General features: G+C 35.9%; 1 protein-coding gene across 2 annotated transcripts in view; it reads right to left on the reverse strand.

Moving 5' to 3' along the window:
* Positions 1 to 335: 335 nt before the first annotated feature.
* The window catches only part of LOC115209354 (general transcription factor IIH subunit 2), a 28,338-nt gene continuing 9,384 nt past the window's right edge, over positions 336 to 19,289 (reverse strand). For both annotated transcript variants that reach the window (XM_029777723.2, XM_036501312.1), the window contains 11 exons: positions 19,001 to 19,106; positions 15,462 to 15,567; positions 13,314 to 13,404; positions 12,450 to 12,537; positions 11,929 to 12,005; positions 11,078 to 11,108; positions 7,822 to 7,885; positions 5,757 to 5,860; positions 5,235 to 5,343; positions 2,687 to 2,726; positions 336 to 535 (listed from right to left, as the gene is read on the reverse strand). In XM_029777723.2, the coding sequence (XP_029633583.1) occupies positions 398 to 535; positions 2,687 to 2,726; positions 5,235 to 5,343; positions 5,757 to 5,860; positions 7,822 to 7,885; positions 11,078 to 11,108; positions 11,929 to 12,005; positions 12,450 to 12,537; positions 13,314 to 13,404; positions 15,462 to 15,567; positions 19,001 to 19,106 (954 nt within the window). In that variant the 3' untranslated portion in view covers positions 336 to 397. The remainder of the gene's footprint in view (positions 536 to 2,686; positions 2,727 to 5,234; positions 5,344 to 5,756; positions 5,861 to 7,821; positions 7,886 to 11,077; positions 11,109 to 11,928; positions 12,006 to 12,449; positions 12,538 to 13,313; positions 13,405 to 15,461; positions 15,568 to 19,000; positions 19,107 to 19,289) is intronic.

The following is a 19,289-nucleotide window of genomic DNA, read 5'->3' on the forward strand; positions in this document are numbered from 1 at the left end:
TATTTTCCTTCCTTTATGTATGAAATGATGAATAATCTGTTTTTACAATCATTTAACATGGTTTGGATTTCGTTTTCGGATTTGGTTTGCAAGATTCTTTATATGAGTTCGTGTGTTGAAGCATATTCTGTTTTCAAAACTATTGAAAAGGTTGCAACACGCAACGAAAATTTTAGGAAAATAAAAATAAGAAAAAAGTGGAAATTTTACCGGTGAGTGTGTTATATTATAAGGCACAAAAAGAAAATGACTCTCCCCAGACACAACAGAATATGGTTTGGATTGCTCCACCAAAATTTCAATACTTGCAAGAATGGAAAACAATAACAAGAAGAGACTATTATAAAAATAGATTTCACAGTTTATTCACTGATATGGATGTTTGCAATGAAATAGATTATGTGAAAGATTCCATTAATCCTATCTGTTGGGTTGAACGTGATGAGGAACAGCCAGGACAACAGTGTAAGGTTTCATGAGCGAACAAGTCACAATCTATACAAAAGTTCTGGTCACATTTGGTACAAATATATATCTAAAAAGGTACAAAAAATAATGTAAATCATACAGTGTACATAAATCACACACACACACCACCCTTCATCTCACTTTACATCCCCTATTCATGCTGGCATGGATTAGATGGATCATTATGGTCCAAGTTAGCTCTATTTGGAGTTAATACTCTTGCACAAGAGGCAAAAGACTGTGTTGTCCAAATATACTTCATTTTTGGCTTGATTTCTATGCTTTCCTGTCGAAACCATTTTATAGAGTACATTCTCTTATGGCACCAATACCAAAAAGTTTGTCAGATCACCAACAAAACTAAAGGATCCTCTCAAGATGATACTGTTTCTGCTCATTTGTCAACCACATTACAGAGTGAACTGGGAGTATTTTATCATGGCATTAGTACTAGTAAGATTGCTTGTACCTAGTAATATTAAAAAGTCTTTGCTACTCAATGATGTGTTTGTTCACTCAACACAATGTGACAGAAGATGGTCAGGGGAGAGAGGGAGAGAAATGACAGAAATACCAGCATGGAAGTACTGAAGGGTGGTCTCATGACACTGAACCTTTCTGAGGAGATGATAAAGGACTGAGATATCTGGCACCTTGCTGTACTTGAGAAGGCCAGTCCTTCATAATAGAAGTGTTAAGGCTGCTCCCACTGATGAAGAGGATTAGCCTGCTAGAGTCCTGTGCCAGTGCCATGTAAAAAGTACTTGCGCTGGTACCACATAAAAGAGCTTGTGTCACTACCACTATAAAAGCACCCATTATACACTGTAAAGCGGTTGGTGTTAAGAAAGGCATCCAACCATAGAAACCAAGCCAAATCGGACTGGAACCTGGTGCAGCTCTGATCAGACCATCCCACACATGCCAGTATGAAAAACGGACATTAAGGGATGATGATGATATATATATATATACACATATATAGTTTTATATTCATTTTCTTCAGCTAGCTTGAATGGACTAGTTTTCCTGTGAAGTTTTACATTTGAAACATTTGTATATTGATAGATTATAGCTTGAACGTGACCCCCACCACTGTTAACCACTCATTTGTAAAGTAGGAATGGAATTTCTTGTCACCCAGGCAAACTGAAGTAATCAGACTTATATGTTTCCAAACAGAGTCTTCACACAATTGCTCGATGAGTGAGGTATGTTACGTTAGCATACACAAGTATAAGAGAACTGTTTGAATAAATAAGCCTATATTTATGTACACTTACACAATGTATATGTAATTGCTCTAGTATGTACATATGAACATTCTAACAGTGTTATTGAATTTCTAGGAATAATTTAGATTTGTTAGTGATAGGTGACTTATTCTGTGGAATAATAAAATGAGCATCAGTAAGATAAGTGTATGGTAATAATGCTACCAAGCCATTAAGCACCTTCTTTAATAAACAAATCCACCAACAAATTTATAAATTTTATAATGTGTTAGTTTCAGAGGGAAGGGTAGTAAAACTTCTTTAAGCCTGTCTATTCAATTTCAATTGGTGTATATTAGTGGTTGAATGTGTATGGCTCAGTGGTTAGAGCATTGGGCTCATAATCATGAGGTAGTGAATTTGAATCTTGGACAGGCTGTGTGTTGTGTTCTTGAGCAAGATGCTTTATTTCACATTACTCCAGTTCACTCAGCTGTAGAAATGAGTTATGACATTACTGATGCGAAGCTGCATCGGTCTTTGCTTTTCCCTTGGATAACATCAGTGGTGTAGCGAGGGGAGGTTCGTATGCATGGGTGACTGCTGGTCTTCCATAAAACAACCATACCTAGACTTGTACCTTGGTGGGTAACATTCTAGGTGCAATCCCATAGTCATTCATGACCAGGGTGGGTGTCTTTATTCTTTTTATATTAGTGGGTGGCAAGAAAACATAAGCTAAAAAGGGGACAGAATAAATAGGTAAAGTGTTTGTGAAGGATTTGGAAGGTAAGATCAAATGAAACTGATAAGAGGAGAGGCAAATGTGTTTAGTAGATAATGACAGAGAATTAGCAAGTTATAAAAAGAAGCTGTTGTGATAGTGGAAGAAAAAAAACAGTGACACAGTGCTTCTTAATAAGAGGTTAATGATAAAAAGTATTAGTGAGTGCAAGCATGGAATAGAGAAAAGAACACGAACATATTTAAGCAGGTTTACTCACATTTTTTTCTTTCAAAGAAATCTGACAACCATAGCAAAATCTGAAACAAATATTAAAGTAAATGGAAAGTAATAAATGAATTTTAAATCTTAAATATTCCCAAAGAGTAGTTTATATAAAGAAGAAAGCAAGTAGCTGGCAATGGATATGAAACAACTAAAACTTACAGAAAAGCTGAGAAATGATAGTGAGTAAAAATAAAGATAAAATCCTTTAGAAATGATTCAATCTATACCAACAATAGGAGTAGAAGCAAATATCTCCCAACAATAATAAGGATATTGATAGACATGATAGGAGAGACTTTTAAAAGGAAATTATATTGAGCAGACTAAATTAACTACATAGAGGTACCTTTATGAAGTGATATTTACAGGTTATGGTATGTGGATGTCAGACTATACACAGGGAGATTACTGTTCTATATGGTGCAAAAAATGTTAGTGAATAGTGAAATTTAGATAACTTTCTGTATTTTAATCCATGAACATGGCTGTGAGGTTAAGAAGTTCACTTTGCAACCAGATGGTTTCAGGTTCAGTCTCACTGCATGACACCTAGAGCAAATGTCTCCTATTATATCCCTATGCCAATCAAAGCTTTGTAAATGAATCTGGTGGATGGAAACTGAAAAGAAGCTTGTTGTAGATATATACGTTTGTGTTTCTTTCTCCTTGTTTATACATCATACTTTCCTCTCCATCTTCCTTGTTATTTCTGGAGAAAGGTCACCATTGTTGTTTTGTAACAGTTGTTTCATGCTGACTTTCCTGTTCTTTTCAAGATTTCCTCTTATATTTTTTCCCACTTTCAATGCTTTCTTCAACAGCTATTAACTTTCCCTCAGTAACCATTATCTTTTTATTCTTCACATGATGAAGTGGTACTTCATGCAGCTATTTGTTGGCTTGTTTTGAAAATTTGGCATAAAAAAATTTCTTTTGCCATTCCCAGAATTTTGATTGATGACACTCTGGAAATGTATTTGTTGCTCTTGCTGTTCCCCTGTTTTCTTGTCCAATCTTTCAAATTCTTCAGGGCAAGATGCTTTGAAGTGATTTTTACTACAGCAAATGTAGCAGCTAGGCCTTGTGCTCTTTATCATTAATCTCATGCCTTGTCTTGGCACCCTCAACTAGCCAGTCCTGGTAAGGCTGTGTGGTCACTGGCAGTCATTAGAACTTACAAATCCATTTTGACACTGCACTGACCAGATGTTGCCTCTTTTTAACCCTCTTTAAACTTCCTGCCTAAAATGCAATATAAAGTGATGGTCAACCACATATATACATCAATTCCAGTGTCTCTCATCATCACTCTAGTGTTTTTTAGTCCCCTGTACTGAGACACAAATGTATGGGTGGAAGCATGTCCAACAATTTCAGCCTGCATTTTGGATGAGTCTTTGGTTTTCAAAGCGCAGCAAACTGTTTTCATTTTCAATTGAGAAGATTTCCAAAATTTTAATTTCTGTCATCAGAGTAGATTTAGTCCTGTGCTATATTTTCTAAAGTACAATCTCTGTTGGAAAAAATCATGTAACAAAGAAACAATGTTTAATCATACAAAATTCTTTCAAGTATTCTTCTCTGGAACAGTCTTAAGTCTAAAGCATTTGTTTGTTCTGTTTCTCATTTAAGACAGATACTGTATGGACAATTTAATATCAAATGTCAGAACAGTCATTATTGTTACTATTGCTATCTTCAAAACTTCCTTTTAGACTATTTAAAATATCTTTATCAATTAATTGTTCCCTTTTTTTACTTCCTTTTTTCATTCATGTATTTTGTTGTTTGTGTGTTTTCCTTGTTAGCAGTTGCAAGGTTTTGTCCTATTTTGTGTGTATTTATAATTGGTGGCCATATTGAAAGTGAACAAGTCGTGCACTTAAATATGAAAAGATCTATAAAAATAAACTATCATTTTGATAGTAAGCTTTTGTCAGAGCAATATAATCCTTTTTATCAAGTACTCAAAAGAGAATTTCATTTGTTAATGCTATAAATATCTTAGCTTCAGAGCAAAAGAACACACATGTACACTTTAGAGCTAATGATAGTAATAATGGTTCAAATTTTGGCAAGGGGAAGTTGATTAGATTGACCTCAGTACATTTTATCGGTCCCAAAAGGATGAGGTGCAAAGCTGACCCCAGCAGAATTTGAACTCAGAATGTGAAGACGGATGAAATGCAGCTAAGCATTTCACCTGCCATGCTAATGATTCTGCCAGCTGGCTGCTTTAATGATAATAATAATAATAATAACAGTGCGATTTATTGTTGGGTCCTTGGGAACAGTATTAGAAGACACCAAGAGGAATATAAAGGAAATTGGAATAGAGTGCCCAGTAGAACTGTTACAAAAGGCTTGCCTCCTTGGCACAGCCAGAATTATCAGGAAAGTATTAGATAGCTGAAAAAAACAAATAGCATGGTACTGTAGACTGTAGGTAGTAAGCCCACTATGCATGCAAGACTTGAGGAGCTCCAAGAAAACCTGTGATAAAGAGATGATAATAATAATAATAATAATAATAAACTTACTGAGGTTTATCACTGACAGCTTCTGTTGCTACTACTTCCTTAAAATTAGCAAGTGGAAATAAGTGATGGTATGAACGAGCCAAATGAGGGGCTGACACTAATGTTAAAGCTGAAAATATATATGTTAAAAAAATACCTTAATATATGGTGATATCCTAATTACATTAAAGAAACATATGATTATGATTATAATATGTCATTGTAAAAACTAATGAGTATCAATTTTCACTTGGTCTGAATTAAGTTTTCACTTGGCACTTTGAAAGAAACAAAAAATTCAAATTATATGAAGATCATCATCATCGCAACTATTAACATTTTTTCTGTTTTTCAGAAATTACTTGGATTTCAAAAATTTCCTGAATTTCATGATTAGAAAAAAATCATTCATCTCAGATAAAATTTTAATTTGGGATGTCAGGACAATAATAGGAATACGTGCATTGTTAATTAGCATTTAATTTGATTCAGAATTCTGAGAGAAAATTTCACGATTTTAGTAAAAATCTAAATTATACTGACCACAAGCTTTGCATTCAACAGGAAGTTCACAATATTTACTTCTGCACTGTGGACAAAAATAACCACCACTACTGAAGTTTTGAGATGCTTTATCATCAAGGTGGCTAAAGGAAGAAAAGAAATATCAAATAATTCACATATATTAACAATCTATATCAAGCTAATATCAAATCTATTTACACAGTCACTTAACCAGTTCCAAAAAGAAGCCATATCTCCCACAGATTATATCCTATCACCTTAAAGAAAGAACAAATTAGAGTAATACTTCTAGAGTAATACTGCCTTAAAAAATAAATTAATTAAAAAATAAGGAATAATGAAAATAATTGGAATGTCTTTGATCATGTATCTGCTGAATCAGGGCTGACATGTGTTCAACAACAGAATTCATACAGAAAAGTATTTAATGTACTAGTAGTATTATACCTTATGCAGTAAAGAATTAAAATTGTAATGTTCGTGTTTTCTATCTCACTTTTTCAGCTGATTCTTGAAATTTAATTCTTAAGAGCCATATAGCAATTCAATGAAGACAAGCAGTAATTCAGGAATAAATTTGTTGCTCAATTTAACACCACTATCTGGCTCTAGGCTGATTTAAGAAGAGCATACACTGTTGTAAGCATTCAGGTCATATCTTTGGTTCACTCTTGGAGACTTTGGAAAGGTGTTATAGGTATTCTCTTTGTTTCTCAGACAAAATCATACCAAAAATAAAATTAATGAAAGAAAATAAATGTATTTAAAAGTTGATGGCTATGAAACTCTTAAAGTCTGTAGAGAAGGATTAATAGATTTTATGTCTAGAATGTTTTGTGAGATAACGATATCAGATCAAAGATGTGACTAAGACATCATCATTTAACGTCCGTTTTCCAAGCAGGCATGGGTTGGATGGTCTGACGGGAGCTGGCTAACCAGAAGACTGCACCAGGTTTTACTGTTTGTTTTGGCATGATTTTTATGGCTGGATGCCCTTCGTAATGCTGACCCACCTTACAGAGTGGACCAAATGCTTTTCATGTGACACCAGCAAAAATGTGGATTTGTTCGCAAATTATGTTGTGAAAATAATGGACATGGTACTGCCATCAGCACTATCGAGATTAAAACAAAGGAAAAGAATTAACTCAAGTTTGTAAGAACACACTTTGTGTAGTTGGTAAATGTTTACATATCTGGAATGGGTTTCAACACACATTCTAACCAGTATCCCTAAACAAGCTCTTAATTAATAACACAATATAATTCTTGGCCTAATGTCTAGTGGTACTTCTTGCCACTTTTGTTATTACTACTGCTCCTAATTCCTGCAACTTCCTAAATAGCGGTATACCCTACCCTCATATAAACTCAAGTAGTGCACTCATCATCATCATCTCTGGGTTGTCTTATCAATCAAACCTTGCATTAAATAGTAAAATTTATATAAATATACTGAATACACGAGTGTAGCAAGAATTTCAACAGAATGGGGTTTCTCAGTTATTAAAATGGATCCACCATCTAATTTACGTTTGTGTACCCAAGAAGACATGGGACAAATTTTGAAGGCTGATCTCAAATGTTGAACCTCATGGAGATGACAGAGAACTGAGGTATGTGACACATTACTGTACTTGAGAAGACCTGTCCACAACAGAATTAAAATCCTAAAATCAAGGTGCCACATAAAAAGTGTGGGTATAGGTGCTGGTGCCATGTAAAAAGCACACAGTACACTCTGTAGAGTGGTTGACATTAGGAAGGGCATCCAGCCATAGAAACCAAGCCAAAACAGACTATGGAACCTGATGCAGACCCTAACCATACCAGTTCGTGTTGCAGCTATGACCCCCATTGATTTTTGCCAGAGATAATATTTAGGACTACATTATCCAACATGCTGTCATTCTTTTAAGACCACAGAGCCTGGTGTGAAGACCTGGTTATTTCCAGCAGGTAGAGCCATAATATAAAAGCTCTCTTGATGACTCAAGATTAAGAAGTGTTGTAAATAGCGAATAGAAATGTAAACTTAAGGTATACTGAAACAAACAAGCTAAATACACTGTTTACTTACCACATACACATTGACGGTCTGTCTTCTTTATCTTTGTCCATAGACTGTTGATGATGTGGGAAACCTATAGAATAATACAATATAACTGTACAATCTTAATGATACAAAATTGTGTTTACTTTTTACAATATATAAATAATAGTTTATGTAATCATGTACAGCTATTAGCTTTGTGAGAAAAAAGTCTTCATTTTCATCATCATCATCATCATCATCGTTTAGCGTCCGTTTTCCATGCTAGCATGGGTTGGACGGTTCTACTGGGGTCTGTGAAGCCAGAAGGCTTCATCAGGCCCAGTCAAATCTGGCAGTGTTTCAACGGCTGGATGCCCTTCCTAATGCCAACCACTCCGTGAGTGTAGTGGGTGCTTTTTACGTGCCACCCGCACTGGTGCCAGACAGAGCTGGCAAACGGCCACGAATGGATGGTGCTTTTTATGTGCCACCGGCACGAGGGCCAGGCGAGGCTGGCAACGGACACGAAACGGGGCGGTGCTGGCAACGGTCGCGAAACGGAAAGTTCTCTTACATGCCACCGGCACTGGTAACACATCTGCAATTTCCATTGATCGATTTCGATTCTAATCCTCACTTGCCTCAACGGGTCTTCACAAGTAGAGTTTCGACATGCCACCGGCACTGGTAACACATCCGCAATTTTCATTGGTCGATTTCGATTCTGATCCTCACTTGCCTCAACACGTCTTCACAAGTAGAGTTTTGTGTCCCAAGAAGGGAAGGTATGCATACGTAGGCTGGCTCTATCCCATGTAGAAGGCCACGGGTTATGGACTCACTTGTCCTGCCGGGTCTTCTCGCGCACAGCACACTTCCAGAGGTCTCGGTCTCTAGTCATTTCCTCAGTGAGACCTAAAGTTCGAAGGTCGTGCTTCACCACCTCGTCCCAGGTTTTCCTGGGTCTGCCTCTTCCACAGGTTCCCTCAATCGCTAGGGTGTGGCACTTTTTCACACAACTATCTTCATCCATTCTCGCCATATGACCATACCAGCGCAAACGTCTCTCTTGCACACCACAACTGATGCTTCTTAGGTCCAGCTTTTCTCTCAAGGTACTTACACTCTGCCGAGTGTGAGTACCGACATTACACATCCATCGGAGCATACTGGCTTCATTTCTTGCGAGCTTACGCATATCCTCAGCAGTCACGGCCCATGTTTCACTGCCATGTAGCATGGCTGTTCCTACACACGCATCATACAGTCTGCCTTTCACTCTGTGCGAGAGGCCTTTTGTCACCAGCAGAGGTAAGAGCTCTCTGAACTTTGCCCAAGCTATTCTTACTCTAGCAGTTACACTTTCAGCACACCCGCCCCCGCTGCTGACTTGGTCACCTAGGTAACGGAAACTATCAACTATTTCTAGTTTTTCTCCCTGGAAAGTGACGGAAGTTGGTCTCAGAGCATTTTCAGTGTTTATTGTTCCTGAGCATCTGCCACATACAAAAACCATCTTCCTAGTTAGCCTTCCTTTGACATTGCTGCACCTCTTATGTGTCCATAGCTTACACTTGGTGCATCTTATAGAGTTTCTACCTACACCTTTTCTACAGATCGAGCAGGGCCATCTACCTGAAGGCGTTTGTGATTTGTCTACCTTCCTACTGATTACGACTTTGGTTTTAGCTAGATTGACTCTGAGGCCCTTCGATTCTAATCCTTGTTTCCACACCTGAAACTTCTCCTCCAGTTCTGATAGCGACTCAGCAATTAGAGCAAGGTCATCAGCATAGAGGAGCTCCCAAGGGCATCCTGTCTTGAATTCCTCCGTTATTGCCTGGAGGACTATGATAAATAGGAGGGGGCTGAGTACTGAGCCTTGGTGGACCCCTACCTCTACCCGGAATTCTTCACTGTACTCATTTCCAACCCTCACCCTACTAGCAGCGTCCCTATACATGGCCCGCACAGCTCTCACTAACCATTCATCTATCCCTAGTTTCCTCATTGCCCACCAGATAAGGGATCGGGGGACCCTGTCGAAGGCTTTCTCCATGTCAACAAAAGCCAGGTACAGGGGCTTATCTTTGGCTAGGTATTTCTCCTGCAGCTGCCTTACCAGGAATATAGCATCAGTAGTACTTTTCCCTGGCACGAACCCAAACTGCATATCATCTAAGCTAACTCTCTCTCTAATTAATTGGGCTATAACCCTCTCCGTAACCTTCATTACCTGGTCCAACAGCTTGATGCCCCTGTAGTTATTTGTATCTAGGGCGTCACCTTTACCTTTGTAGCAGTTGACTATTATGCTGCTACACCAGTCATTGGGTATGACTCCTTCGTGTATCACCTGGTTAACTATACGGGTGACTATGCTATAGCCGACACTACCAGATATTTTGAGCATCTCTGCAGTAATTCCTGATGGGCCTGGGGCTTTCCCTGTCTTCATGCTTCTAATTGCCTTAGCTACCACGGAACTATCAACTCGGATAGCTGGTCCCTCTGTTGGGTCAACATTCGGCAGATCTGGGATAATAGGTAAGTTAGTGCTTAAACTCAGGTGGTAAAATAAGGGTTCCAGGTTCAATTGCTGACTCATCAGGAAAATCAGCTGAAGAGTATTACAGAGAATATCACTCAAAACATTGTGTCAGTAACATAACCAATATGAGGAAATAGTTTATTAGAAAAAAACAGGCATAGCAATAATCATACATCAAATAAAGCAGAACTATCATGACAAACAACTGTTAAAGTGGGTGTTGCAATAACAATACTTCAATACATCCACATTTTAGTTAAGTTTCCTGTTTACTTAGTACAGAAAATATTATTATAAAAAGGGAATACACATTTACAAGATATATCTTTTATTTGGCAACATGTTGAAAGTTTACTATGAATACTTAGCAAACTTGAGAATAAGGATCTCAAATACAGTAATAATGCATATCATGTGCACCTGATTGATCATGGACTAGATCAACTTAATGAATACAGGTAGGTCTAAATTAGAATTTTGAGCCAAAATTCTTAGGGTTGAAAAAAAAGAGAAATCTTATCAACCCTTTGTCAGTCCAAGGCATTCTCATAGGTTTGCCCTAACCGTCTATGCTTGTTTCCAGACTTTTAATTAGCCTTTGTCTCATACATTCTGAGTAATATAAACCTGAAGTTACTCTAGTGGTTGAGAAAAAATTGGGTATGTGTATCATATATGATGCATGGAGGCAGAGAGTTAAAATTTGAGAGGAATCAACAAAATAAGGAGAAAAAGTATAAAACGTTTTACCCATTCTGATGAGAGAGGATTCAGTGTTTCCCTGAAAAAATATAAACACAAAAGATTAGAAGATGAAAGGAAATATATGGCATGGTAATCTATTGAAAAAAATAAATGGTTATTATTTATATTCATGGGCAAACTACAGCTGGTGGGATTTCTGAATGGCTTGCCTAAATGAAAAATTAATTTTAATTTTTTTAGCAGTCTCGCCTGCCTGATGATGATCCATGTTTCTTGTAGCCTGATTCTCAAAAAAAGGTTGCCTGTACCTAGTTTATTATTTAGTAATTAATATACAATCAAATAAAGGCAACGAGCTGGCAGAATCATTAACATGCTGGGCAAAATGCTTAGCAGTATTTCATCTGTCTTCGTGTTCTGAGTTCAAATTCCACTGAGGTTGACTTTACCTTTCATCCTTTCAGGGTTAATAAAATAAGTACCATTTGAGCATGGGAGTCAAAGTAATCAACTTATCCCCTCCCCAAAAATTGAAATCGATATACAATCAAATACTTTCTTAGGTAATTATGTAAGTATATTGTATTCCCTACAATATTTTCTTTTTTCTGATGGATAAAGATCCACTAAAAAACAAAATAACAAAATAACAATATACTACTGTAATATTAAGCATAGACTGTAGTGATATTAAATCATTGAAGAAAGTGATGGTTAAGAATGTGGGAAAATAGCTTGAAGCATTTTAAATTCCGCTAAATAATCAAAGAATAATAGAACATTAGTAAATGCCACAATTTATAACTGAATCTAAATGAATATGTAATAGAAGGGAATCATTGTGTCTCTATGAAATAGGAACATAAAAGTTGTACATGAATGTCTTGATTACTTACTGATGCAGGAGGAGGTATAACATGTCCATTTAATAAGTCCTTAAAATGAGATTCATCCAAGATAATTCGATAGTCTCCTAAATGGAAAAATATTTGTGTCACATGAATTTTGAGATAGTTAAGACAGAGACAGAATTGTTGATCCTGAATTTTTTGTTTTTCTAGATTGTGATAATATCTGTTCAAATCATTTAAGTTGATGATAAATTGTGTCGTTTTACTACCATGTATATAGTTTTTAGGATGGCTTTTCCAGCTTAGAAATATTACTATCTTGCTAATGTATGTTGTAATTTATAAAAGATAGTAATAATGCAAAGTTTTTCATGAAAAATAGAACTACCAGCAGGTAAATGTATCTAGATTATAATTTTATTTTAATTTTTAGCCATGTGATACGATGTATGAAATGGATGATAAATTCAAGTAATTATATAAATATTTGTATCAACCATTGCCAAATAAACTATATCTTTTAGCCAAGTTGTATATTCAGCTTATTTTTTACTGGCAAGATTTACCTTTTGTTTCTGCAGTAAGCTTTCTGCAAACTCTCACTTCAGCTGATAATCCAATCACAGAACACCTGATAGAACTTTCTTTAACTGTCTGCAATAAATATCAACAGAAAATTTAGAAATAAACATTTTTTTTTATCCTTCTAAGAATAATTCTTATTCTAAAATATTTAAACTCATTCAACAATTAACCTCAACTTTTCTCTTTTTATTTACACACCATTTTAATTAGATTATTTCCCAATTTTCTATAAGTGCTACAGTATTTGTTGGACGCTTCTTCATGTATTCATTATAAAATGTCAGGACTTAGCTTCCATCAAATACTCTTATAGGTGCTACAATTTTACAGATCACAAAGTTCCAGAGTTAAGTTGGAACTAACAAACATTATTTAAATTGAAAGGTTCAAAGTTTGATTGAAAAAAAAATTCAAAAACAAGAGAAAAATTGGCAATATTTTCTTTACCAAATTGATTTCTTAAATTTGAATAATTCAATGTGTTAAGATAATTCAGTAGAAAATGGTCCTATTTTGAAAACATTTTCCTAATTTTTCTATTTGTTACCAGAATCCTTCACAAACAGTATGATTGAGCCAATATAGCAAGTGTATATTTAAACTGTCAAATTTTACATACAAAGAATAAATGAGCAAAGTAAACCTTGCCTGAAATTGAACCTAGTACATTTGCTCAACATAATAACCAATAAATTAATCACTATATCAAAGTGATTCTCAGGAGAGAACAGTGTGGGTAAGTAGAGGTTGCAAGAGTTTCTAAGGAGAATGAGAGAGAGGATTGCATTCTACCAAAGTATTACAGAATTAGAATTTTACTAAAAGTAAAATGAATATGAACATACTTTTATTGTATTAAGAATGTCTCCAGGATCACATGTGGTTAAACTACCAAAAATGATAAGAATTTCTCTACTGGCATGACTAGGCATCTGTCTGAAAAAGAAAAATAAGAAGAGATATTAACTACTTCCTAACTTTAGTAAGCCATAAAAACACAAACAAGTTTTATGCATATATCTAATGTATACTTGCGAAAAGGGCGGACATTGTCTCACAAGCAGTTGTGCAGGCAAAAGTGTTAGTAAATGTGGTCAGATTGACCTGAAAATTTGCACACCTATGTTAAAAGTGCTAGGGAGTTTGCATGGCAACACTGAGTTTGCTCAATTGAAAAGCGTGGCCTTTAGGGCAAAATTCCCCATCTTTAAAATGTAGCCCAAGTAGTCCCAATGAAATTGAGTTATACTAATACATATATATATATATAATATATATATATATATATATATATATATATATATATATATATATATGCTGACTGGCACGTGAAAAAACATTCGAGCGAGGTCATTGCCAGTGCTGCTGGACTGGCTCTTGTGCAGGTAGCATGTAAAAAACACCATTTGAACGTGTCCGTTGCCAGTATTGCCTGACAGGCCCTCATGCTGGTGGCATGTAAAAGCACCCGCTACACTCTTGGAGTGGTTGGCGTTAGGAAGGGCATCCAGCTGTAGAAACTCTGCCAGATCAGATTGGAGCCTGGTGCAGCCCTCTGGTTCACCAGTCCTCAGTCAAATCGTCCAACCCATGCTAGCATGGAAAGCAGACATTAAACGATGATGATGATAAGAAGCAGTATTTATACCAAAAAGCAACATTTATATCCAACTTAAAGTGGCAAACTGGCAGTACTGTTAGAACACCAGTAAAATGCTTAGCAGCATTTCGTCTGTCTTTATGTTCTGAGTTCAAATGCTACTGGAGTCAGCTTTGCCTTTCATCCTTTCAGGGTCGATAAAATGTCAGTTGACTTACTCCCTCCCCACAAATTGCTAGCCTTGTGCCAAAATTTGAGACCAATATCTATAATCAACTTACACACCTTGCATCCATATGAGAGGTCCTCTTATGGTGAATACAGCAGTATTGAGCATTCTAAAAAATATCCATGTTAAGTTGGATATAAAGATTGCCTTTTAAGTATTTTCAATTAGACTAACTGAACCAGATAGTATACCTTTCACAAGTATGGGTAACTGCCATTGAACTGTTAGGTTAAGTTACAAGTTCAAATCCTACCATAAGCATTGCAGTGTGTAAAGGATTTAATTTGCTTCTATCCATCCAATTGAAAACAAATATCACAATTCAGGACTGATTACTTGTGTAGAATACATATTCAAAACAATACAAGCTTATATATATATATATATGCATGTAATGTAAACGAGTTGGTAAAAATTAGAATTTAAATATGATAACCAATTGATATTTAACCCTTTGGCAATTTAGATTACTGTCAGAGGTCATGCTTATTCAGGTTGTTTTAAATCAACCATGCATTATCTCACAACTCTGAGATTTTAAGGATGCAATTGTTTATTTTTAGAATGACATCAAAATCAATCAACACCAATGGAAATTGCAGCCGTGATACCAGTGCCAGTGGTACGTAAGAGAACCATTCGAACGTGGCCGTTGCCAGCGCTGCCCCGACTGGCCTCGTGTCGGTGGCATGTAAAAAGCACCATCAGATCGTGGCCGTTGCCAGCCTCGACTGGACCCCATGCCGGTGGCACGTAAAAAGTACCATCCAATCATGGCCGTTTGCCAGCCTCGTCTGGCACCTGTGCCGGTGGCACGTAAAAAGCACCCACTACACTCACGGAGTGGTTGACGTTAGGAAGGGCATCCAGCCGTAGAAACATTGCCAGATCAGACTGGGCCTGGTGCAGCCTTCTGGCTTCCCAGACCCCAGTTGAACCGTCCAACCCATGCTAGCATGGAAAGCGGACGCTAAACGATGATGATGATGATGATAGTAAGGTAGATGTGAGAGGCCAGAGTAGCCTGTTTGAACATAAAGCAGGTAGAATGTTTATTAGGGCTGGACATGAAAAGTTTAAATGCTAAATGGTTAAAAGAAATTTACTCTCTTGATAATTGTGAACACTATTTTAAATAGAGTCATTAAAATATTTTAGATTTACTTTAGTGTTTGTGCTGCCATTTCAATCGAGTTCTGTAGAGAAGGTTCTCCTTGACATGGATTTTTACTAACAGCGACCAGTGCTGCAACATGACGTCTTGGGTTACCTGAGTGTCAGAACAAATCACATAAAAATGGAAACATTAAATGAAAATGTCACAAAACTTAAACCCTTTAGCATTCAGATTATTCTGTAAAATATTTATTGTTTTGAATTAACCATGCATTGTCTTGTAGCTTTACGATTTTTATGATGTGATTGGTAGGTTTGAACATAAAACAGGTAGAATATTCAGGCTAGGTATAGCTATTTTAAATGCTAAATGGTTAAAGTTTATTAGCTATATATGAATATATTCAAAAGGTGGAGTTATTTACAAATCTTTTTATTATAGTCAACTAGCAGTATCGCCCGGCGTTGCTCGGGCTTGTAAGGGAAATAACTATATAAGCATTTTTAGAGATGTAAAGTATAATAGCCATCTCAATATAGCTAACCACAAAGGGGGGGGGTGTTACTGTAGCTTTTTACATTCTGAGATTTAATAATACATTTTTAGAGAGTTACTTTCCTTATATAATAGCAAAAAAATGCATTAAAAATGGGAAAAAATTATGGTAATTTTTTTTTAAATAGTAGACTCATCGTAGACGCACGCTAATACCCAGAAGGGCTCGATATGAATCACGACTATAAGATACCCGCTTTTGGTTACACTGCACCGCAAAATGTGGGAGTAGTTAGGAATCTAAATCGTAGGAGACAGACACACAACTTCACTTTTATATATAAAGATGTACATGGAAATGAGGACAATTCTTACATTACATATTAAGAAAATTAACAAAATGACAAAAAACAAAAAAGAAAAGGTGACTCAACAAGTCAGGTTACTCAATATGAGGATTTTCAACCAATTCATGTAAATATTTTAATATTCAGAATCCATCATGATCAGTAGAGGTAAATTAGTGTAAAATGTTAATTAGTTAAAAAATGACGTTGCTTGATTACTGACAATTAATTTAAAAATTCACTATAGTCATCAGTGAATTTTTCTGTGCCTTTAGGCAATGCACATTTTATTCAATTCTCTATATTAAGCAAGTTGAAAATGTGTCATCTCACCATTTCAGTAATAGAAAGAGTGTTTAGCTATAGAATTATTTATGCCAATTCATATACAGGGTGGGCCAAAAGTCACATACCAAAACATTTGACATTTTATATATACTACGTTATTATTATTTTTATTATTCATTTAGTTCATCATATATAAGTATGTGTGTATTCATCATAATTGTTTTACTTTGTAATTAAATATGAAGTGTTGCTTTTGAAATGTGCAACATATATTAATCTTAGTGTGTGACTTTTGGCCCATCATGTATATAAAAGTCAACATAAAAAATGGTTTGCAATAATTAATGACATTACTGAGGTTATAATTACAAAACTATCCTCTCTCAAACAAAACAGCTCAATATTATTCTATATTTTTGAGATGAGGAATTATGTACATTATCTACAATGGATGGATAAATGTCCTCATCTTGTTTGTTGTTATCACAACATTTTGGCTGATGTACGCTCCAGCATTCAGTAGGTGTTCTGGTGGAATTTTGAACCCAACCCTTTATTTGACAAATGGGGTACACTGTTCTCATTCCTAAGGTACGTTGTTGATGTGATTTTTCTGTTGACATTATTTTTCAAGTCCCTGCCTGTGATTGAACTTAGTATTCGAGGGTGAGTAGTAATTACAGAGTGACTTTTAGAACTTATAAACCTAGTATTCTATCTTTACTTAATACTGGTTCTCATATTACATTCATATCTGCACTAGGCCTGCTTAGGATGTTATTGTGTCCTAGCATATGTGCATCCTTTTTTAATTTTCGAATTTTCCAGTGGTGATCTCTGTCGATTATTTTAACTTAAACTCATGATACGAGGTGGTCTCCTTTTTTCCAAACATGATCGGTTGGCTATACCAGATTTTTCAGCATCCATTTGTGTCACAGCTTTATGATGTTCCTCTATCCTTACATTAAAGGGGCAACACAGTTTTTTTTGGTCATATTCCCACCATCCATACAGTATAAAGAGAGGGACTGCTCAGTGCCTAAAACATTGAGCAAAGTCTATAAGTAGCGATCCTGATACACACCAAGAAGAAATGATCAGGCTAAGAAACAATCTGCTATGCAACAACTACCCCAAAACCCATAAACTGAGCACAGTCTGTCTACCTTATTTCAAAGGCCGCTAGGAAAAGATACAAAAGATACACAGTCCATATGACATCTGGACAGTATTCAGAATACAACACTTTGCAAATATCTTCTCCGAGTAAAACCACCCATAGAAGAGAATATGACCAAAAACTGCATGTACTCTATCCCATGCAGTTGTGGTAAGCTATACAAAGGTGAAACATGCCACCCCCTTAAAGTAAGGGTAGAGAAACATCATAAAGCTGTGACACAAGGGGGTGTTCAAAAATCAGGTACAGCCAATCATCTATATATATAAAGCTGAGAATGTGTAACTGTCTGTGTGTGTCTGTATGTGTGCATCACTAAATCTCGAGAACTACACAACAGATTTCGTATATATATATCCTCATCATTGTCGTTTAACATCCGCTTTCCATGCTGGCATGGGCTGGACTGTGTGATTGAGGGCTGGTGAGCCATATATATATATATATGTATATTATAGCCTCAGGTCAACCAAAGCCTTGTGAGTGGATTTCGTACAGGGAAACTGAAAGAAGACTGTTGTATATATGTGTATATTTGTTTGTTTGTGTGTGTGTGTTTGTCTGTGTTTGTACTCACACCATTGCTTGACAACCAATGTTGCTGTGTTTGTTTCCATAACTTAGCAGTTGGGCAAAGGACACAGATAGAATAAGTACTAGGCTTACATAGAATAAATCCTGTGGTCGATTTTTTTTCAATCAAAGGCGGTGCTTTAGCATGGCCACAGGTACATGACTAAAACAACTAAAATAAAAAAACTATGCCATCTTAATCTTGAGCAAGGTCGGTATCTCTGCTAATGTATGGTAAAACAGAGACCACTTCCTGCTGTGGGATGAAGTTAAAATAATCAATAGAGAACACCCTTGGAAAATACAAAAATTAAAATAAGATGCACATATGCTAGGACACAATAACCTCCTAAGCAGACCGAGTGTAGATATGAATGTAATATGGGAACCAGTATTAAGAAAAGATAAAATACTAGGTTTATAAGCCCTAAAAGTCATTCTATAATTGCCCACAGGCATATAGCATAGTGGATAAGGATGTGGGCTACTAACCCTCGGATACTAAGTTTGATCGCAGGGAGGGACTTGAAAAATAAAATCAACATATCTAGGAATGAGAAAAGTGTACCCCATTAGTCAAATAAAGGGTTGAGTTCAAAATTCCACCAGAACACCTGATGAACAACAATCAAGATGGACACCTATCCGTCCACTGTAAATAAAACTGATCAAAATTAGAAATGAAGGCTCATCAACAAACCACCAAGTTCAGTAACTTTTTCAGCTCTTTTCTTTCGTGTTACAATAATACCAAGCTGACTAATAGGGTTTTGATCAAAGTATTCTTCAATGAAATTTTCAGCAAGCTGTAGAAAAGAAATAAGAAATAATTACTTATTTTATGAACAAAGAACAGTTATATAAATTAATCAATTTTCAGTTATATAAATTAATCAATTGTATACAAAATAACAAAGCAACAGTTATATTCCTCAGTATTGAAAAGTCAATTCAGAATTGGTATTTATAGGATGTTTTATAAGCAGGTA

Source organism: Octopus sinensis, linkage group LG3 (assembly GCF_006345805.1).
Source record: "Octopus sinensis linkage group LG3, ASM634580v1, whole genome shotgun sequence".
Taxonomy (NCBI): domain Eukaryota; kingdom Metazoa; phylum Mollusca; class Cephalopoda; order Octopoda; family Octopodidae; genus Octopus; species Octopus sinensis.